Source organism: Aquarana catesbeiana, linkage group LG01 (assembly GCF_042186555.1).
Source record: "Aquarana catesbeiana isolate 2022-GZ linkage group LG01, ASM4218655v1, whole genome shotgun sequence".
Lineage (NCBI taxonomy): Eukaryota > Metazoa > Chordata > Amphibia > Anura > Ranidae > Aquarana > Aquarana catesbeiana.
In genome coordinates this window covers 870,209,530-870,233,541 of record NC_133324.1, presented here as the reverse complement: position 1 = coordinate 870,233,541, position 24,012 = coordinate 870,209,530, and the positions used below count along the sequence as shown (strand labels likewise).

At 40.8% G+C, this 24,012-nt stretch overlaps 1 protein-coding gene across 1 annotated transcript in view; it reads right to left on the bottom strand.

The window, feature by feature from the left end:
* Positions 1-15,412: 15,412 nt before the first annotated feature.
* BOD1L1 (biorientation of chromosomes in cell division 1 like 1) overlaps positions 15,413-24,012 on the bottom strand; it is a 119,444-nt gene continuing 110,844 nt past the window's right edge. Inside the window, exon 21 of the mRNA XM_073609958.1 lies at positions 15,413-21,696. Coding sequence (XP_073466059.1) covers positions 21,567-21,696 — 130 coding nt within the window. The 3' untranslated portion in view covers positions 15,413-21,566. The remainder of the gene's footprint in view (positions 21,697-24,012) is intronic.

Below are 24,012 nucleotides of genomic sequence, written 5' to 3'. Positions count from 1 at the left end.
TCCAGATTTTGAACAATATGAACTCTACTTTTTAATAAAGCATGTGGAGGAGCATAACTGGATTCATCTGATGAGGATCCTCAGAGTCAGCGAAGAAGAAGTGGAGAGGTGTAGAATTCTGTCCAGAGATAGAAGGGAACAAAAATATCAGATGTTACAGGTGTGGCTGAAAAAAGGCCAGAACGGGGTCATAAGCTTAAAAAATGAACTGATTTTTGCCTTGGAACTCATTGACTGTGTCAACATTGCTTCAATGTTCAAAAGTGGCCGTTCCGTCATGTCAAGTAAGTAACAGTTATTACGTGGTTCAGGTGAAAACATGTACAGGCAGTCCTCAGGTTACAAACAAGATCATACTTACCGTTATTTTCCTTTCCTGGTGCCTATCCATGCCCGTATACTGAACACACCCAGTTCATTCCTATTGAAGTACAGGAAATGGGCTGTTGTGTGGGTGTTAACTTTTTATAGCTATGCACTGGTCCTGTGGTCAGAAGTAGGCGTGACTACTACCACATGTATGCTACAATGGATAAGCACCAGGAAAGAAAAATTACTGTATTATACAATTTTCTGGGTTATTTTTAATCTTCAATAGTGCAAGGGAGGGTTATAACCAGTCAGATTTTTTTTATTTTTGCCATCTGTGTCCCATTTCAGAGATTACCCTTCACATCCTGTCACATAGCAAACAGGAAGTGAGAGGAAATCCCTGCAAATTAACCACTTCAGCCCCGAAGGTTTTACCCCCTTAATGACCGGGTCATTTTTTGCGATACAGCACTGCATTTCCTACTGACAATTGCGCGGTCGTGCAACGCTGTACCCAAATACAATTGATGTCCCTTTTTTCCCCACAAATAGAGCTTTTTTTTAATGGTATTTGATAACTTCTGCGATTTTTTTTGCGCTATAAACAAAAAAAAGTGACGATTTAAAAAAAAAAACAACAATATTTTTTACTTTCTGCTATAAAAACATACCCAATAATTTTTTAAAAAAAAATCTAATTTCTTCATCAATTTAGGCCAATATGTATTTAGCTACATATTTTTGGTAATAAAAATCACAATAAGCATATATATTGATTGGTTTGCGCAAAATTTAGAGTGTCTACAAACTATGGGATATTTTTATGGCATTTTATTTTATCTTTATTAGTAATGGCAGCGATCATTGATTTTTAGCGGGACTGTGAAATTATGGCGGACAAATCGGACATCTAACTGACACTTTTTTGGGAACCAGTTACATTATTACAGTGATCAGTGCTAAAAAAAAAATGCAGTTAATGTACTAATGACACTGGCAGGGTTAACATCAGGAGCGATCAAGGGGTTAAGTGTGTCCCTAGGAGGTGCTTACTAACTGTGTGGGGGATGGACTGATTGGGGGAAAACAGAGATCCGTGTTCCTTCCCTGTCAGACCGTCGTTCTGCCTCTCTGGGGAACAATCGCAGTTGACCCGCTGATTGGCTCCCCCTCTGTCCAATGCACCCACAGTATCTATTGCACAAAAGTACATACAGGTACATGATTTCATGCAATAGAGCCACCCTGCCGCAGTATATATGCGGTAGGCTGTCTTTAAGTGGTTAAGGGAACTCCTTGGGGACCCCCAAGTGACCAGAACTAGTGTCCCATTGGAAGATTTCCCATCTATTAGTTTTCTGGGGACAACTCAAAGTTTGGGATTTTCTTTTACTTTCAATGATAATGGTAAACAGGATAAATAGAGAGGGTGCCTCCTTAATGAGGGCACAGACAGCAATACAAACTGACAGGTGTTCTAATCCCTCTCCGCTATCAAAAAAAAAAGTTTTGCCTTTAGTTATACTTTAAGTTGAATTCATATGTAAGTTACATTTTTCTAAGTGTAACCCCAGCCCCAAAAATTATTTTTATGTTTTTTTTACTAGCATGGGAAGGGTTAGCACCCCTGTAATGTTTGTTTTGCTGTCTGTGCCCCTGTTCAGAAGATTTCACTTCATTTTCTGGCCCTGTGAAAATTTCGGGTTGTTGTGGAAACAAGGATTGGAGATAAAGCTTCAGTGGAGACCCCTTTTTCCCATGATGACTCTTACAGGAGTGAATTTCCCTTCCTAGGGATAGATTTCCTCTCAGTTCCTGTTGTCACCTCGAGTCATATGTAAGTTGGATGCCTGGATATAGAGATGGTGTTTACCTTGTTTTAAGATTTAAAACTAACTAAAATGTATACTTTTACCCATGTGAGCATAAAGCTTCACGCACACGTGAGCTAAAAAAAAAATGCCCGTTTTACAGGTGTTTAACGTGTTTCTTTTTCTGGCTTTGAATGCCCCTGCATGTTAGTCTATGTGTCCATGCACACATAAAGTAGGCATTTTCAGGAGTTTAGAGGCAGGAGCGCCTGGGTGCAAAAAAAAAAAAAAAAAAACACACCACTTGTGCCTTCAAGAGAGGAGCATTTTGGCTGAAAAAAATGCCAAAACTTGCCTAAACGCATCTAAATGTGCCCAAGCACTGGCACATTTAGTGCTTGCTCTAGATGCGACCTAAACGCATTTGAAAAAACAGAACTTGGGTGCGTTTTTGAAGAGATAAGAAAAGCAGGCGCATCTGAGACAATTTATTAAGAGCTTATATGGATAAAACTCATATGAAGGTGGTTAGAACATACACATCACAGGAGGTACATCCAAGGGACGTCAGCGGGTGTAGGGGCTTTGTAAGCCTGCACTGTCTACCATTTGCAAAGGCTGTTCTGGTCGGTGTTCTGTCAAATTAGCCAACTCGTCAGAAACTCCTTAACTTCCAGTTTCTTTAACCACTTCGCATCCCGCCTATTGTCATACGATGTCCGCAAGGTGGCTCTCTCACCCCGGGCGGGTGTCATATGATGTCCTTGGCTTCCCGCCCGCATAGGGGGTGCGTGCGTGCCACATCACCAAGGGGCCGATGCACGTGCCTGGTGGCCGCGATGTCCGCCGGGCACACACGATCACTCGTGACAGAGCAGGAACGTGGATCTGTGTGTGTAAACACACGGATCCACGTCCTGTCAGGGGAGAGGAGACAGATCGTGTGTTCCTAGTATTTAGGAACACCGATCAGTCTCCTCCCCTAGTCAGTCCCATCCCCCACAGTTAGAACACAGTCTGGGAACACTTAACCCCTTGATCACCACCCTAGTGTTAACCCCTTCCTTGCCAGTGACATTTATACAGTAATCAATGCCTATTTATAGCCCTGATCGCTGTATAAATGTCAATGGTTTCAAAAAAGTGTCAAAAGTGTCCGATCTGTCCGCCACAATGTCACAGTCACCATTACTAGTAAAAAGAAAATTATAATAAAAATGCCATAATTAATAACCTATTATCTATAGGTCCTATATATATATCAAGAATAATGTACAAGTGAATGTGAAAGATGACATCAATAAGGGAGCTAGGGAGGAGGTGGAATCCTTATGGGTAGAGCTCCTAAGGGATGAAGCTAAGGGGAAAATATTACTGGGAGTATGCTAGAGGCCCCCTAACCTGAGGGAGGAGGGGGAGACTGACCTCCTCACAAGTTGGATTAGCAGCAAGGATGGGAACTGTTATCATAATGGGGGATTTTAATTATCCAGACATAGACTGGGCGGAGGGAACCGCACATTCATCTAAGGCTCGCCAGTTCCTAAATGTCTTGCAGGACAATTTAATGGTTCAGATGGTAGATGCACCAACTAGAAATAAAGCGTTATTGGATCTAGTGGTTACCAACAATACAGACCTGATCACGGATGTGGAAATACATGGCAATTTAGGTAACAGCGATCACAGGTCAATTGGCTTCAGTGTAAATCACACAAATAGGAAACATAAGGGGAATACAAAGACACTGAATTTCAAAACAGCCAACTTCCCTAAACTACGAACCCTGCTAGAAGGCATGAATTGGGATAAAATCTTAGGAACAAAGAACACGGAGGAGAGATGGGTTTGCTTTAAGAGCATGTTAAATAAGGGCATTAGCCAATGCATCCCATTGGGTAATAAATTTAAAAGAGCAAACAAAAGTCCTGGATGACTTAACTCCAATGTAAAAATGCATATAAAAGCAAAGGAGAAGGCCTTCAAAAAATACAGGGTTGAGGGAACATCATCAGCATTCAGACTTTACAAAGAATGCAACAAGAAATGTAAGGGTGCAATTAGGACAACTAAGATAGAACATGAAAGACACATAGAGGAGAGCAAAAAAAAAAAATAAAAAATTCTTTAACCACTTCAATACCAGGCACTTAGACACCTTCCCGCCCAGACCAAATTTTCAGCTTTCAGCGCTGTCGCAATTTGAATGACAATTGCGCGGTCATGCTACACTGTACCCAAACAAATTTTTTATCATTTTGTTCCCACAAATAGAGCTTTCTTTTGGTGGTATTTGATCACCTCTGCGGTTTTTATTTTTTGCGCAACAAATAAAAAAAGACTGAAATTAAAAAAAAAAAAAAAACAAGTTTTTCTTTGTTTCTGTTAAAATTTTTTGTAAATAAGTACGTTTTCTTCTTCAATGACGGGCACTGACGGGGTGGCACCAATGAGGTGGCACTGATGGGCACTGATGGGCACTCATAGGTGGCACCGATGGGCACTCATAGGTGGCATTGATTGGTACATATGGGTGGCACTGATGGGTACTTATGGATGGCACTGATAGGTGGGCACTGATGGGCAATGGCAGGTGGCACCGATGACACTGATTGGTGGCACTGATAAAATTTATTGGTGGCATTGCTGGGCATAACTAAAACATAAATGGTGCCAATCAGTGCCCATTTGTGAGCACTGATTGGCACAGATTGGGCACATGTGGATGGCCATGGGGTACATACCTGGCCATCCACATGTTGCCCCTTCCCTGGTGGTCCTAGTGGCAATCCCTGGTGGTCCAGTGTGGTGATCTGAGGAGGGGCTGCGCTGATAAACAATCAGGAAGTAGTTAAGTATGTAAACAGTAAAAAAGGGAGGACAGGGGGACTTCAGTAACCAAAACTGCAGTGTTTATCCTTATGACACATCACAGGAAGCACCTCCATGGTTAACAGAGGACAGAATTAAAATTAGACTTGGTAAACTTAACATTAATTAATCACCGGGACCAGATGGCTTGCTATCCGAGGGTACTTAGGGAACTCAGTCAAGTAATTGCCAGACCAGTGTTCCTAATTCTTACTGACAGACAGTCTACTGACTGGAATGGTACCAGGTGATTGGAGAAAAGCCAATGTAGCACCAATATTTTGTAGATGCTATAACTTTTGCGCAAACCAATCAATATACGCTTATTGCAATTTTTTTTACCAAAAATATGTAGAAGAATATAAATCGGCCTAAACTGAGGAAAATATTTGTTTTTTTTAAAAATAAATTTGGGATATTTATTATAGCAAAAAGTAAAAAATAGTTTTTTTTCAAAACTGTCACTCTTTTTTTATTTATAGCGCAAAAAATGAAAAAACGCAGGAGGTGATCAAATACCACCAAAAGAAAGCTCTATTTTTGTGGAAAAAAATTATCAAAATTTCATTTGGGTACAGTGTTGCATTACCGCGCAATTGTCATTCAAATTGTTACAGCGCTGAAAGCTGAAAATTGGCCTGGGCAGGAAGGGTGTGAAGAAAGTGCCCTGTATTGAAGTGGTTAAACCATCAGTAATTGGAGATTTTGATGAATTGCTGTTTGGACACAACACCGGCAACCAAATACAGTCCGGTACAGGAAGATTTAGCGACTTTGACAGTACAGCAGCTAATGAGGACAAAGTTGTCGCTGCCTCGAAGGCGGCCATTTTGTTAGCTAGTATCGGAGCGGAGTGACAATCTTTGCTCATATTATCCTGTACTGGACTGTATTCGGTTGCCGGTGTTGTGTCCAAACAGCAATTCGTCAAAATCTCCAATTACTGATGGTTTAAAAGAACCGGAAGTTAAGTAGTTGAGAGTTTCTGACAAGATGGCTATTTTGATAGAACACCGGCTGGATGGTAGGAAGAGGGAAGAGCTCAAAGTGAGAGCTGTAACTCACACTGGAACACAGCGTCGACCCAGATGATGTCATTAAGCATCGACGCATTTCGGAGCATGTGCAGTAGGAGAAAAACCAGGGAGACTGCGCGCTCCTTTCTCAAGCTGAATTAGGAAGGAACCTGTGTAGTCCTTTATATTGCCATCTAGTGGACGTTATGATTATCACATGCCGCACAGTGCCCACTCAGACATTGGTTTAACCCTGTGCACCCTGGAGCAATTTTATATATATATATATATATATATATATATATATAAAAAACACACACACACACACACACACACACACACACACACACACATTATATATATATATACACATACACATAGTAAAATATAATTCATGTGTGTCTAAAAGTTAATTTTTAAGAGAAAACAGTATCAACATAATAAGTGTAAAATAACATAAGCTAAAATAAATAAATACATGATCACATAATTGGAAAATCACACACACTCCTGCTAGGAAAAAAACAGGTGCATGGGCCTAAATGTTGAGGTGTGTTCCCAAACTCGTTAAAGTGAGGAAGCCAAAGTTAAAGTGTCTCTAAATCCAAAAGCAAAAAATGTAATATACTGCAGCTCACCAATCCTTGATAATAATGTGGTAGCTGCATTAGTTTTCTTCTTTTTTTTTTTTTTTTAGCCTTCCGTTCCTTTATTTTGCACATCCTACTAGTAAGCCTGGTGTTTTTCAACTTCTTTGATCAGACCAAGCTGTCCAGATAAAGTGGCAGTTGGAGGGTTGAGACAAACCATTTACCACTGACAGGGGTGCTTACGATGGTCAGCTTTTATTCATCTATTTAAAACCTTTATCCTAAAAGGAAGGAGAAAAAAAAAAAACAAAAAAAAAAAACGTAGGCTTTTTATTTAAGTGCATCAAAATTTGCTAATGCATCTAACACTACCCTCTCCCTAGACAATGCTGCTGTCCAAGGGGGTCTCTGTTGCTCCTGAATAGAATGGAGCTACTGTAAAGCTGACCATACATGGATCAAAATTTGTCTGGTTCAGCAGGAGCCGGACGAATTTCAATCTATATTTGGCTAGGGTAGTTCTACAGAAGTTGATCTACCAATGGACCTTTGTACAACTGCCCTTTCAGATTTTTGCTGCTCGATCAGCACTGCCGGCTATAGTTCATCGCTGATCAGTGTATTCTGACAGCAGGGAAGTCTTCCTGCTGTCAGAGTACAAAGGCACAGCAATTAAATTCCCCCATCCACATATCCTAAAATCCCACATATGCAGTAATTGAACAGATCACTGAGCCATCAATAACAGTATTAAATGTTTATGGTATCAATAGAAACTTTTAGTGGCAGGTTGCCAACAATGGGCACCGAAAGTTTATGGTCATACAGTATGTGTGACGGAATACGTGAAGGTTTCTATTTGAAAAATTATTAAAAGCAACAAAATTGCCAGGTGAATGTCAAGAATATGCCAAGATATTCCTTTTAGATCTTTTGTAAGCAGTTTGTGTTATACTAGTTTGATTTTTTTTATTTTACTAATTTCCAGCACCTCTATGAAGAAAACACCAAAGGAGGTTTTCCAGAAGGTAAGTTGTGATTGTGTAAATAAAGCATAGAAACCTGTTTTTCTTTACAAACACAAATGTGTCAAAAGCTTTAGTACTCAGGTTTGTCCTAAAGAACACAAGATTTTAACAGATTTTATCCCTAGTGATGGCTCTCTTCTGATTGGCTAGTTATATTCTTTGGCAACTGCTATACAAAAAAAAAAAAAATTTGACTGCTCAGTTGTTGGATCACTTCCAATATCAAATAAGCAACCTCTATGGTTGGAAGGATATGTTATGTTATTGTTAGAGCTGTGAAAATATTTAATAGGCTAGAACTGGTTTCAGCAGATGTCGTAGATTGCATCCAAATAATGTTGCTTACAAATTTAAACATATGTTGCAAAATTATAATAAACATATCACGCCAAATGAACGTGTCATGAACATTAAATATTGAAACCCCAATTACACCGATTGCTGCTTTAATCATGAGAAATTGTACATCGAAGTCTAAAACCAACATGGAACCATAAACAACACCCAAATAATCACACAAATAACCCTGTATAAAACCAGACACAAACTTGGTAGAAGAATAGGCTGCAGCATTATTTATTGGTTTAAATTTTACAAAATGTTATACATTTACAGTATTACATCAAACCGAAATATGTCTTTTATAATAAAACCACCAACCATCCATCACTAATGCTTGCCTAGAAAGGCTAAAGCATCCTGTGCAACATTCACATTTAGCACTTTCATGACTAAGCCTATTTTTGCTATTTGGTGTTTACAAGTTAAAATCTGTATATTTTGCTAGAAAATTACTTAGAACCCCCAAACATTATGTATATATTTTTTAGCAGAGAATCTAGAGAATAAAATGGCTTGTTGCAATATTTTATGTCACACAGTATTTGTGCATTGGTCTTTTAAATGTAACTTTTTGGGGAAAAGGACACTTTCATAAATTTAAAAAAAAATGAAACAGTAACGTTAGCCCAATTTTTTTATATAATGTGAAAGATGATGTTACGCCGAGTAAACAGATACCAAACATGTCATGTTTTAAAATTGCGCACACTACGGTACCTAAAAATCTCCATAGACGATGTTTTAAAAAAAAAAATAACGGTTACCAGGTTAGAGTTACAGAGGAGGTCTAGTGCTAGAATTATTGCTCTCGCTGACGATCACAGCAATACCTGATGTGTGATTTGAACATCGTTTACATATGCGGGCGCAACTTTCGTATGAGTTTTCTTTGCTGCGCGAGCTCGCGGGGGTGCTTTAAAAATTTTTTTTTATTTCATTCATTTTTATTTTTTTACATTGCAATTAAAAAAAAAAAAAATTTGATCACTTATTGCGGTCACAAGGAATGTAAACATCCCTTGTGACAGTAATAGGTGGTGACAGGTACTCTTTATGGAGGGATCGGGGGTCTAAAAGACCCCAAATCCCGCCTTTGCACTTAAGAATTCAGATCGCCGAAAATGGCGATTCTGCATACTGTATACTTTTTAAAACCGGCGCCATTGGCAGCCGAGTAAACCGCAAGTGACGTTGTGACATCACTTCAGTGTTTACAGAGAGAAGACTAGAACCAAGCCGTTTCCAGGCCAGTCTGTCTCTAGCCGCCAGAAGTGGCGGATCGAGGATCGGGTCTCCTGGTTGGATGGGAGACCCAGGAAGAGCGGTGGAAGGCGGTGGATGTCCCCTCCCGCTCCTCCGGGTTAACAACCAAGCAGCTTTGAGCCGCATTGGTTGTTATCCCTGGAAAGCCGACCACCCGCTCTAAAAAAATGGTACCGGGATGATGCCTGCAGCTGCGGGCATGATCCCGGTATAACCCCCTAAAGCCGAGGCCGCATATATGCATACGCTCGAAACAAAGGGGTTAAACCACCCCCCCCCCCTTTAGTCAGGCTTGACTACACAAGCTTGGCTTCCACCAATACTGAGGTCCTGAGGTCTTTGCTAAGCATCCCAAGGGTAAAGATATCAAGGTCCACATTGGACAGATCACTTGCATTGTGCCTGTAGAGACTTCAAACTCTGTATTCTATAAATAGAAACATGTTAAAAGGAACATCGACACAACTGATGCAATAGTTTACAACAGCTGACCATACTGATTTTGTTTCATCTCTATGAATAATGCACTATAGGACATGTTCTGGTATGGTTCTAACACTCTCACATCTGTGTTTTGTATTTATAGGTTTAAAGTGAGTGAGGACAAACCGGGCTGAAGTATTCCTCTACGAAGATTTTTAAAGCACTTTGAGGATCTCATGGATTTTCCTTCTTGATGCATAGACAGCAATAATATAAGTGAAAACCGCATTCACAGGGATACCTTATGAGTGGAGCTGGTATTCAGAAGGACACTACTGACCAGTGTACTAAAAACAAAAAATGCGGCTGGGTTTGACATTTAATGCCTCAAGACTCCCCCAACCCTCTAGTGCTTGACGGTCATTAGGAACATATTTATAGCATTACCTTGTATATATGCAGTAGGAAGGAAAACATGATTGTCTTATAAACCCATATATGAATGTTCTCATTTAGCATCTAATGGCTACGTGAAGCTGTGTGGGAAAGATCAATTGTAGAAATGTCTTATCAGAAACGGTTACAGAGCCCACTGAGCAAATAAGCTGAACCATTGAGAGCTCTTCTTATCACCTGAGCTCTGTATATATCAGACTGTGACTGAAGCACTGTGGTGCATCCTCTAGTGGTTTCTATATAGGAATATATGAATGGATGGAAAAGCTGCCTCAGCAGATGTCAATAGTAGCTCAACTGAAAAAGTTAAACCAATAAAGGATATGCAAGGGGTGAAAGAGGCATATCCAAGCATAAATGAAAAGCCAGCACAAAAACCTGCCATACTCTACACAAAGTGGAGATGCCTTAGGAGTCAAAGGCAATATGGAAAGATGTCCATTCAGGCAGAAGTCCTCAGCACCCTTCCTCCTGTGGCCACAGTGTGAATACGTAAGCTTGTTTTACACTATGGGAATATTTTTATTCATTTCCATGTATGACCTCCGTGAAGATTTGGGTAAGCAGAAGATCTGTTTCCGGTTTGTGCCCCCACAAGCTGACAGAAGAACATAAAGCAAAACAGATGGAAAACTCTCGAGATTTCATTACCATGTGTGACCAGGATCCATCCTTTGTTTCCCCACCTAAAGAGCATCATGAAAAGCACACGTTTTGCAGATGTGGCGGCAATTGAGGAATGTGTGACAGCGGTTCTGCGATTGATTCCTAAAGAGGCCTTTGCTGACAGTTTCCAGAAGCTTTATGAACATTGCCAAAAGTGTGTTAAGGATGGCAATTATTTTAAAGGCCAATAAAAGGTAATTTGTATCTTCTGTTTCCATTCACCAAACTTTTTAGACACACCTTGTAGAGGCTTTACTTTTTGTTTTGTTTCTGGGACAGTAAAAAGTAAAGGAAATCCCACCACTGATAACTGGCACTGGATCCAGTATGTCCATTCAAATATTGCCCCCTATTCCTATTTTGACGATTACTGTGACATGTTGGATTTGCTCTCCTCTTCTCTGTCCCAGGGATAGTGGCCATCATCAGGACAAGTATTGATGGTGAATCTCCCCTCAAGCGCACAGACAGCATTAAAATCTCACGCTTTCTAAATCTATTGAAAAAAAAATTTTTTTTTGGCAGTATTTTTCATTTACAATTATGTATAGACTATAGATGTAAGAGATCACGAATGCACTTTAACACTACATTTGTAGTTAAACTTGATCCTGTGTTTGTTTATCCACGACTTATATTTCTGTTTAGTTCAAGTAAAAATTTGTGTGGCTATTTTTCTAAAATACTTGTTACATTTTTGCAGTAGCCAAGTGTATGTTATGTGAAACTTAATTTGTTACATAGATCTTGCGTTGCTGGTCCTCTCTCCTTTATCTTCTATCCCTATCGACTTTGTTTACAAAGAAATGTCCATACATCTACACTTTAGGAGGGAAAAAGAAAAATGCATAAAGCCCAACTCCAGACTAAGCAAAAAAAAAAAAAAAAAAAAAAAAAAAAAAGAGAAAGAAAAGAAAGGTGTGCCCATCCTCACGTTTCCAGGAAGGGGAATGTAATAGCATGGAATACCTTGATCCAAGGTCTCACAGGCTTTCCCCCCCACCAGTTCCCCAGCAGCCAATCACCTTCCTACTTCCTGAAATCTTCATATACAATGCAGATCCAGTGGGAAGAGAAGGGGAGTGTAATGTGGGCACACACGTTTATTATTAGATTGGAGCGCAGCTTTGACATATTGATATGCTACTAGAACAATAAGGGAGATGTACAGTATTTCAAAGGCTTTTGGAAAAGGGTTATGAATACAATTTGAATTGAGTTTTAAATAGTGGTGTAGATTTGGGTTTGGCTTTCCAGCAGGATGCATTTTTAAAAAATACAGACCTGTGCTGATTGCCTACGGTAAAAAGGCAAACAGCTTTCAATTCACAGTGCAGTTTATTATATACATTTGTGAATAAGCAGCCACAACTAATATTGTAACCAGTACAGGTAATGAACCGTGTACAAGAAAGGAGGAAAGAAAAACACAAACTGGGAACAAGCAGACATATTTAAAAAAAAAAAAAAGTTGTGGCCAAAAAGCTCAATTTTGGTCTTCTCACGCCAAATGACTTTGTGCCAGAAGGTTTGAAGCTTGTCTCTGTGCTGTTTGGTGTATTGTAAGCGGGATACTTTGTGGCATTTGCATAATCATGGTGCCTCCTTATTGTGCATCTTGAAAACAGCCACACCGCATGCTTTCAGAGAGTCCTGTATTTCACCTGAAGTTATTTGTGGGTTTCTTTGCATCCTGAACAATTTTCCTGGCAGTTGTGGCTGAAATTTTAGTTCGCCTACCTGACTGTGGTTTGGTTTCAACAGAATCTCTCATTTTCCACTTCTTGATTAGAGTTTGAATACTGCTGATTGGCATACTTGGATATCTTTTTATATCCCTTTCCTGTTTTATACAGTTTATTTAATTTATTTTTATTTATTTCAGGTACTTATATAGCGCCATCAATTTACTCAGCGCTTTACATATACATTATACATTCACATCAGTCCCTACACCCTCAAGGAGCTTACAATCTAAGGTCCCTAACTCACATTCATACATACTAGGGCCAATTTAGACAGGATCCAATTAACCTACCAGCATGTCTTTGGAGTGTGGGAGGAAACTGGAGTACCCAGAGGAAACCCACGCAGACACAGGGAGAACATGCAAACTCCAGGCAGGTGGTCGGGATTCAAACCAGCGACCCTTCTTACTGCTAGGCGAGAGTGCTACCAACTACACCACTGTGCCAGGGGCGGATCCAGAGTCTAGTCTCGGGAGGGGCACTGCCAGAAAATATATTTTTTTGGGGTACATCTATCGGGGAAATGGCTGGTGTTGGCGCTTCAATCATCACGGCACCATGGTTGTTATGGTGTCAGGATGATTGAAGCGCATTATTACTATTATTACATTGTTATAAAAAATTCAATAGTTTAACTCACCATAATGCAGAATCAGTGGGAGCCCTGAGTGTGTCACTTGCCACGTCACCTGTCACCAGATGCAGATTGTCACTTGCCACGTCGCCCCACATGTTGCGGATTGTCACTTGCCATGTCACTTGCCACGTCGCTTGTCACCAGATGCAGATAGTCACTTGCCACGTCGCCTGCCACGTTGCAGATTGTCACTTGCCACGTGGCCTGTCACCAGATGCAGATTGTCACCAGATGCAGATTGTCACTTGCCACGTCGCCTGCCACATGTTGCGGATTGTCACTTGCCACGTCGCCTGTCACCAGATTGTCACTTGCCACCTGCTAAGGTGGTGTCTTGTGTCCCAGAGACAGGAAGCAGAGATGATTTAATCTCTCTGCTGCCGCAGCTGCATGGTGAGGGGGTAACTGCAGGGATGCAGGGCGGGCGCCGGGCGGTGAGAGATGATGTCATCTCTCTGCTCCCCCGCCCGCCGGCTCCCTGATTGGCCAGCAGCCCGCCCACAAACACATCGAGTGGCACATCTGACCAACTGAGCCGCTGGGCCAGCCCGCTGTCTCTCTCCTGCGGAGCCGCCCAGTGGCTCTCACTTACGGAGCCGCCCGGCGGCTCTCTCACCTATGGAGCCACCCGGCGGCTCTCTCACCTATGGAGCCGCCCGACAGCGGGCTCCTCTCACAGTCTCACATTTCTCGGAGGGGGCAATTGCCCCGTTGCCCCCCCCCTGGATCCGCCCCTGCACTGTGCCGCCCATGCAGTTCAACTACCTTTTCCCATGACTCAGAATCCAGAAGCATCTTTCATCCAGTGCTGCACTGACGTAAGGGTCTGTCAGGAGTCTTGAAACTCATTGACCTTTTATACACACACACTCATTACAAGCAAACAGATCACAGGTGAGGATGGTTACCTTTAATAGCCATTCAAACCCCTTTGTGTCAACTTGGGTGCATGTTATTAGGCCAAAATCACCAGGGTATGTAAACTTTTGATCAGGGTCATTTGGGTAGTTTGTTGTGATTATGATTTAAAGAGAGTAAACACAGTTGATTGATAATAAATAGTTTCAGCCAAACACTAACCATGGGTGAAAAAAAAACAAAAATGGCCAAGAAATAAAATTCTGCCAGAGTATGTAAACTTATGAGCACAATACATACATTTGCCTCATTTTAAAGTTCCCAAACCTCCCCCCCCCCCCAACTTTCATCCCCCATAAAACCCTTCCACTCCTAGCAAGCTTCAGTTTTGTAGCAAGCAAAAGAGATCATAAGAAGTGTGTGCAGAGACTTGTGTCATGTACTGTACACCATGCAATGGATTTTACTGGTAAGTCAAAAATTCAGTTTTCTTATAGTAAAACGTCTTGTATAAAAACATGGGACGTTCATCTTATCTTATATAAAAACATGGGACCTTCAAAAGCAGTCCAACTGAGGGATAGGCAACACAGCAAATAATCAACAGACCCATTTAGGGATCATAGACATAAGGACCTTAGAAGAATGTAAGCTCCTTGAGGGCAGGGATGTGAATGTATTGATGGGAACACTACATAAAATGACAGCATTTTAAAAATACCTGAAAACAGATAAACTACCTTTACATGCAAAGATCAGGTCGCGTGGGTGAACCAGTGTTCTAAGCAATAGAGTTCATCACACAGACTGAAATCCCAACCCATGTGGGAAATATTAAAAAAAAAAAAAAAAAAGTGCACTTATTTTTCTGGAGCCTGTACCACATTACACCTGCAGTCATATTGCGGGTGCAATCTCAGTCTCATGCAGGCTCTCAGCATAGCTGGCTGCCTGTTCTTTGTATGGGCAGGCAGTTACCAGAGAGCAGGAAAAATCAATGGACTACCAGAGCGCTCACCAGCACCCTGGTAGCTCATTGAGAACTACAAGCCATCAGCTGAAATAGCTGATGGAACTTGTAGGCATTAATTTACAGAAAAGTGAGAATGAATGACGTGCCCGTGTGGGCGGAACCCCGCACAGCCACGCTCTTCGAGGAAGAAGAACCCCCTCCCACTGTCACAGGGAGAGCTGCAGGAGCTGGAACATGTTTTGAAAGTGAACTTTTCCTTTAAATTTGCATCCAGAGACAGCTTAGTTGGTGCCCAAATGCAAGAACCTGGAAATAAACATGATTACTGAAGGTTTATATAACCATTGTCATTCAACTGATAAATTAAAAAAAAAAAAAAACACACGTAAACCAGAAAAAAAAATGCATTACAAAGCAGTGTTTTTGAATGGTTTTATCATTTATGTAAAAAAGGTCAGTAAGAAATTAAGGTTTCACAAAAAAATAGCAACTGTGCAAAAAAAGAAAAAATTAAAAAAGGCAACAATCTCAACATATATGTTATAAATAATAAAAGCAAAAGGCAATGAAAACATACTTTCCACAATGAAAATGACATTTGGCAACATGCCTGTATCATTAAGAGAAAAAATACTGAATCCAAGCATTAGCTTCTAAAAATAATCTCATTTGCAAGAAACAGGCAGAATGTACATGGAGCGCAATATAAGAACACAGACTATACAAGTGTTGATCGAATAGTGGAAGAAAAAAAAAACACTGTAAACATATTTACAAATGAAAAGGTAGGCTATGGTCACACAGGCATAACTGTTCCTTCATCACACTAGATGATCAGAAAGCAAAATAAAAACGAATAATGAACTACAGTTCTCCATGTAAGGATGGGTCTTACAGGGCACACAGCTGAACTAGATGTAAAATCATTGTAATGTGGGGCATAATTTAAACCCACCTCCCACATACACACAACCAGTTTTGGCCAGGAAAGAGATTGTGTTCAAGTGGAGACAATTTAATCAATCCCCATATAGGGTTCCTATGTATTCCTAGATAATCCACTACAGGCAGCAACATTGATGCAGGGAAAGCATGCATTAGCATTTTGTGCAACCAGTAAAGTATGGGGAATGCACTTTAGAGGAGAAGAAGGATTAGATGACAATAGTAAACATCTAGTGGGACTGAAATAAGCCTCACTACACTGAATGTAAAATTTAAAAAATAAATATAACATTTGGGTGGAATTCTGCTTTTCGTGAAACTTTCCTGCACTGCACTTGAAACAAGAAAACGCATGGACACATGAAATGGCTTTTCTACCTTGATATTTGTATACTGAACTGAGGCAAGTTGCAAACATCAAAAGTACATGGCTACCTGCATCACAACCCTTTCAAATCAGTGGACTCAAACTGTTCTGCATCATTAAGTGTTGACTATCAGAACCTTTAGCAGCAATATAGTATAGGTGTGATTACAACTGGCCAGCTACCTGGGACTAGTACTCTACACGGGGAGCAGATATCTATCAAAATCTATGCAGTTAAGATTTTTGGCAGTGTGTATAAAAAGGCAGAAGCATTAGGTGTTCCTTTAAACGCGTTTCTATACTTTTGGGGCTTCAGGACATGGATCTGTTGGTATGCAGGTATCCACAGCGGATTACTGAGACCATTGCAGGCCTCTAGTTGGGACTGACATCGCCTATTCGGGAACTTTGTCAGAGAGAGCATCTCATGCAGTTGTCATTTGCTGGTATTTTGTCTTTCTATATTTCTAAGGTAGTCAGAAAAGCAGAATTATCCTTGCAGTCAAAACAGAATTTTTGTACCCACCATTAAGGTCTTTATTCTTTGGCGCTCACTGAGGGACACAGAGTCTTTCACCTTCGGCCTGTACTGCCTACAGAAGGAATGGACACTGGCAAACAAAAAACGTAGACCAGCCCAGGATAACTTGCTACTCCTAGCATGCTTCAGTTTTTTTAGTAAAACAGTACAGAGAGTGATCATAAACACAGATGGGTGGGACTTCAATGGATTTCAAGAAAAAGGTTTTAATGGTGAATACAAAACATTTTCTTTCATCTACAGAAAAAGTCTTTCAGGCTTGGGGCATTCAAAAGCAGTATAACTGGGGGAAAGGGCAGTACAGCAAATGCCAAACAGGCCCAAGAAAAAAACCTCAGAAAACCGAGGACTACATGCAGCTCAAAAAGCCTCAAGGACCTAATGCCCAAAGCTGGCATCTGATGAATGTGCAACAGCAAAGTGAATTAGTCTTTATGAAAAAAAACAAAAAACAAAAACAGTGGCTGAGAGATAGACTCACAGACTGAGCCACATCTAGACAAGGAAGAGAATTTTACTTTTGGCAAACTGCAGCTGGAGAGAGCAAAGCAAGAATAATGTCCTAGTTGAGGTGAAAGACAGGAACCACCTTAGGTTTTGCCTATGCAATACGATAAGGCCACAAGTTCTGACACTTGCAACAGCCATACCATTAAAGCCAGTGAGAACATGAAGCAGGCTTGTAAAATGAGTCCTTAAAGCTGAAGATCTGGGTGATCTTTTAAAGGCCATGGAGCTTTTGGTTCAGTTTGGGAAATGAACAAAATGGAGTAAAACCCCTGAAAACACTGCCACAGGAACGGGGCAATGACACCTCAATCTAGAATGAAGATCTGCTAGACTGTGTAGTGACAAGGAAATTTGCAGTTGAGAAGCAAGGAGGGGACAGGGAGTCAAATTCCAGTTTGTAGCCCTTGAGACCACATCCTGCACCTAGGTGTCAGAGGTGCAAACTGTTGACGTGTCTGCAAAGGTTAACAAATGTCTCCTATTCTTGAAAGTGGGGGGCACACCTTTCATGTGGAGGAAGGATTGTCTGAAGATATGGCAGATTTTAAGCCCCAGAACTTGTAGACTAGGAACCAAGTTTGCAGAGTCTGAATGTTGATGATGTGGACATTTCTTAACCAATAGTGAGGGTGAAGACTTTGCAGTCTGTTTCTTGGGTTGCTTCTCTTCTACTGAGGAAGATGGGTGTTCGTGCTACCGGTAGGATCCTTGATAATGGTATCCAGAGTAGATCGTAAAGCGACATCCTTTGAAAGCCTTGGGACTCAGATGCTTCCTAGATGCCCGTTCTGCAGTCCAGCACTTTTAACAAACGTGTCCCTCGCATTGTGTGATAGAAGACCCATGGGGGAGATGAGAAACCTCCAGCAGACCATCACAGCTGTAGCTTAAGGCTACAGCTATTTGCTCTAATCTACTACAGCACTAGAAAGAACTTTTTTTAAGGGACGTTGACCAGTCTGCTATGGTTTGGCAAACATAGCTAAAATGGGGTGTGGAGCAAGGCATACCAGTGAGAACAGTGCTTTAGAGAGGGTTTCCAACAGTTTATTGGTTGGGTACTCAGACAGGTCCACCCTTCACTGGCATGTTGGTAACTTTGCTAAGGCCATTAAACTGCATTTTACAGTGCACAGCAACCTACATCCTTGGCATTTTAAACAGCAGAGCTCTTAGGACACTAGCAAGGCATGCTGGTAGTAGGAGGGGTTATCCTGGGCTGGCCTACATTTATTTTTGGCAGTGCGTAATCCACTTGTAGGCAACAGTATAACCTGAAGTTAAAAGACTTCCCGAATTCTGAAAGGTAACTTCCAGAGTCCCTCAATTAATTAAAAAACAAAAATTACTATTCTTACTGTTGTGCTCTTCGGTGCATTACCCTTGCCTACCCAGTTTTCATTTTCTCCAAGATACATGTGCGAACAAGCCCTACAAGAAAAGTACATACAGCTTTTCAGGAGAAACCAACTACATTACCTTGGTAGCTTCAGAAAGAAAAAGGAAAAGGTGTTAAAAAAAAAAAAAAAAAAAAAAAAGAAAAAGAAAAAGGAAGTACAGCCAACACAAAAAAATACAACTCCTTGAACAATGTATATTTACAGAGTTTTATAGTTAAAGGACATGAACATTTCGGCAAATTGTAAAAATAAATAACTGCCTGCCATCTATATACAGCGGTGGCTTCGATTTTGCTTCAAATTCCGCATTATCTATGAGAAAAGAGTCTATCGATTCTACAAGAGCAATAGACATGTCTAAAGTATGAGGCGAAAAAAATTCAAAACTTACCTAGAAATTAATAAGCCAATTTCTTGTAAAGGCAAGATGTCAAGGCTAATTTCATAAGACAATATCAAAATGTCTTAAGTCCTAGCAACCAGTCAGGTCATCAACCTGATCACACTGTACTGGAACACCTGTGGCAAGTACTGTATACAAAAAATCCATGTAGGTAAAGTTGTCTGCACACCAGAATTAAAGTTTAATGCATGTTGATTTTCACTGCATTATAATCATATACTTTTATTTATGAAAGAAAGTACGATTTAAACTTTACGCTAATGTACAGAAGACACATCTTCACAGGTTTCCATTTGTTCTTTCTGGAGGGAAAGTTCAAATTTGATGGCCTGGTGGTAAACACAGCACGATAGTACTCTTGGCCCTGCCCTATTAAATAAAAAACTAGAGCAAACTGCTATTTTGTCAGCTAAATCAAACACTAAATGGGAATCGGACACAAGGTAAGACAGACCTCAGATGGGAAAAGGTTTTCTCTTGTGTCCAGGGCTGAATGCCAGTTGTAGGATGGTGAGGTTATTCCCAATAAATACTTCAGTTCACCTTTAACTCTAGGCCTGGAATGTGGCCCAGGAGTCCAAAAAAATAAAAAACAGCTTCATCAGAAGCTTCTCACAGTTATTTTTTATTCCCTATGAACAAAAATATAGAAACTTGCTGTGTCCATATTCTATAAGTGATGGCTATATCATGAAAGCTTTTACAAAATATACATTCTTGCCAATGAAACATGTAACTGAAGCATTAAAAAGAGAAATGCACTACATGGGTTTCAATAGTGGGAGGAAGGGAGTCTGGTTTGCATCCTTCACCTCTGTGCAATCATTTTTGAAATCACAGCCTGGGCACCTCCAGGACAAAAGAATGGACTAGGCATCAGAGATTTGCTTTAAAAATACAGTGCAAAATCTGGTGCAGCTCTGCATAGAAACCAATCAGCTCCCAGGTTTTATTGTCAAAGCTTAAATTGAAGAAGCTGAATATGGGAGAAGATTGGTTACTATGCACAGCTGCACGAGGTTCCGAGTGCTCCAGTTGAGTAAATCTTAATGTCTTAAGAAAAAGAAAAAAAAACAAACATTTGAAGTGAACATATAGCATCAAGTCTTTCATTTCAGTGAATTTTGAGTCACAGGCAGTTCCGACTAACTGTACACCCAACTCCTATCCTTAACATGAAGGCACTTTGCTAGCTTTAATGCGTCTGTTCACCCAAAACCAGTCTTTCTACAGCTACTTCTAGCTGTATTTAAAGAGTTAGTTCCCATTCAGCATAGACTGACAGTGCCTCTCTATTTCTCTCCCAGCAAGGTAATCCCATGAAATGCAAGCTCCCCTGTCACTTTCCCACTGCAGGGGTTCACTCTGGGTAAACCCCTGGTGTCAGAGCTTACCTAGGTGAATAGCGTCATGGCCGCTTCCACAGTGTTTCAGTCTGGTGACTGACCACTCAGGAACACTGTCACATGGGGGAGACCACATGCTCACCATCTTTAAAAGCCCCACTTTGTTAAACAATGAATCAAGGGCTCCAACGGGGTGCGGTGAGGGGATGTGAATGGCCAAGTATACCTTGCCGAGAGATGGAAGAAGCAAGCAGAAGATCTTTCACTATATCTTGAATGGGCAACTTGGCAGTGTCTCCAAGCAGACCATGGAGGCTACTAGATCTACAGAAGTCTTCAGAATCTCCGACACTCTGGCAGAAGTGGCTGGAGGAAGATCGGATCTAATGTGCACAGTACAAAGTCACAGAGATGAATGACTTTTAAACACCACACCTACTTTCTCACCAACCTCTGAAACCCCCTTCAGTGAGCGTTACCGTTAAAAGTTTACACATTCCTTGAATACATGTACTATGATAATGATGGTCCATGAAAAAAAAAAACAAAAAAAAAAACTGAACAAGTGAGAATTTATAAACCCAAGAGGTTTAGAAATACTGCCCAATGACTTGTGTTTATAATTCTTCAAACGATATATTACATATTTATACATATATATTGCAGCTACACTACAGACCTCAGAAAAACTAGTGGAAAGGAATTAAGTGGTTGTTGGCTATAGCAACCAGGTGCTTCACTTTCTAACTTGCATGAGAAAAATCACAGATGGGAACTGATTGGCTGCTACTGGCTATGACTTTTCTTTGCTGCTCTTCAGTTATATCTGAGACCTAAGTGAATCTTCTGTACATTTAATAAATCCGGAGTTACAATGAAGTGGGGGAGGGAAGGGGCTCCTACATACAACTAAACAAAATATGAAACATTTCCCCCATAGAATGGCATTAATATTGTATATTAATTTACATTTCTAAGCACCTTTTTTTGACACCAAACTTTTTACAGTGTATTAAATTAGAATACAATACTACAAAAATGACCTATGAAATTTATACAATCATTGGCGCTTCATTTTTTTCCCTGCCGATTCTCCTGAGGAGTGCCGTCCTCTAGTCCTTGGTGTTGGTGGGCTGGCTTCTCTCCTCCTCTTTGTTCCACTTGCTTGCGGTGTCTGCTGTGGGCTTGACCTGAACAGAGATCAATAATTACAAGACTATGAAACATAATATTTATATGATCAGTTATAGAATGTGTAAATTCTAAAGTACTTTTTTGTCATGTATTTACATGGTGAGCGCAGCCAAAATACCAAAATATTTAAAGTGTCATTAAACACACATCTTTTTTTACTGTATTCTGCAAAAAACCTGGTTGAGCCAGCTGTTCTCTCTCCCTCCCCTCCTGTCCAGGTCTCCACTGTAGGATTCTGCCGAGCAGCCGTTGTCAGCTAGTGGACATGCTCAGTTTTCAGTAAGTTTCTAGGTTGAGCATTTCCTCCTTGATCACATCTGAGCAGGCCATGTGACTATAGAGTCACACATGTGGGAGTATACACAGTGGTAAATGACAGCCCACTCCCTCCCTCCTTCATGCCCACATACCACAATAGAGGTGGGATATTACAGGTTGAGTGATTGAGGCTTCACTTCCCTCTTATCCCAAGCACATACACACAATAGACACAGGCTGGAGGGGTGTGACACAACCTGTCATTGGCAGAAATCTACTTACACCATGTTATTGCCAAAAATAATGAAGATTTGATTTTAAATATATATTTGTCAATTTAAAACAGTTTATTGAAACAATTTTTACTCTGAACATGTTACCAGCAGCAGAAGACTAGAAGCTCCTGCTTAGGTTTCCCTGCAGACAGGCTGGGAAAGAGCTGGATCATTTGACTGTGGTATATCACTTAAGAAGGTAAATAGATTTTTTTTAATTAGAATATTTACAGTGCCATCATCCATACACAGATAAAGAAGGGATACTGTAAATTGACCACTTAAAGACCACCCCATATACTGCTACAGGATGGCCCTCTTCGGCAGAATCACGTATATACACATGATTTTTGCACTTACGCATAGGGGGCGCACGCACGGGCGATGCCGCTGGCCTGTTTTGGGCAGACACACAGAATAGAGCTCTGCCTATGTAAACAAGGCAAAGCTTGGGGGAATGATGGGTTTTGTGTCCCACAGGGAATAAAAACACTTCACACAGTACACAAAAAATAGGATTTTTAAAACAGCTTACCTATAAAATCCTTTTCTTTGAAGTACATCACGGGACACAGAGCCATAGTAGTTACTATGTGGGTTAGAGGCCACCTTCAGGTGATGGACACTGGCATGCCCCCAAGACAAAAAGTGCACTCCTTATATAACCCCTCCCACTACTGGGAGTACCTCAGCTTTTGTAGCAAAGAAATACATGTGTATACCAAAGAAGGGAGGGACCTCTGTGTCCCGTGATGTACTTCAAAGAAAAGGATTTTACAGGTAAGCAGTTTTAAAATCCTATTTTCTTATTGTACATCACGGGACACAGAGCCATAGTAGTTACTATGTAGGATGTCCCATAGCAATGCCAAATGAAGGGAGGGAGACGCAACAAAAAGTTGAGCACTAAGACTAGAGGACTTATACTACAGCCTGCAGTACACTGCGCCCAAAGGTGATATCCTCATGACCTTTTACATCTACTTGATAGAATCTGGTAAAATGTATGGACTGAAGACAAATTTGCGGCCTTGCAGATCTGAGCCATGGAGGCTTGGTGATGCACTGCCCAGGAAGTACTAACAGCCCTGGTGGAGTGCGATTTAATATGAAAAGGTGGAATTTTCCTTTTTAAACCATAAGCTTGAACAATCACTTGACAAATGCATTTAGAAATAGTAGATTTCAACGCTGCTTGTCCTCTTTTAGGACCTTCTGGCAACACAAACAAAAATAGGATTTTTTAAAACAGCTTACCTGTAAAATCCTTTTCTTTCGAAGGACATCACGGGACACAGAGCCACAGTAATTACTGATGGGTTATATAGGTATCACTGGTGATTGGACACTGGCACACCCTATCAGGAAGTTCAACCCCCTATATAATCCCTCCCCCTTGCAGGGATACCTCAGTTTTCTAGCCAAGCAATATAGTGTATTAGAAGAGGGGTGGGACCTCTGTGTCCCGTGATGTCCTTCGAAAGAAAAGGATTTTACAGGTAAGCTGTTTTAAAAAATCCTATTTTCTTTCTCGAACATCACGGGACACAGAGCCACAGTAATTACTGATGGGATGTCCCAGAGCAATGCTACCTGAGGGGGGGGAACCACGACCAAGTAGGGTGCAATCAGACCTGAGGACCCTGTACTGCTGCCTGCAGCACACTACGCCCAAAGGCGATATCCTCATGCCTTCTCACATCCACCTGATAGAATCTGGTGAATGTATGAACTGAAGACCAGGTTGCGGCCTTGCAGATTTGAGCCATAGAGGCCCGG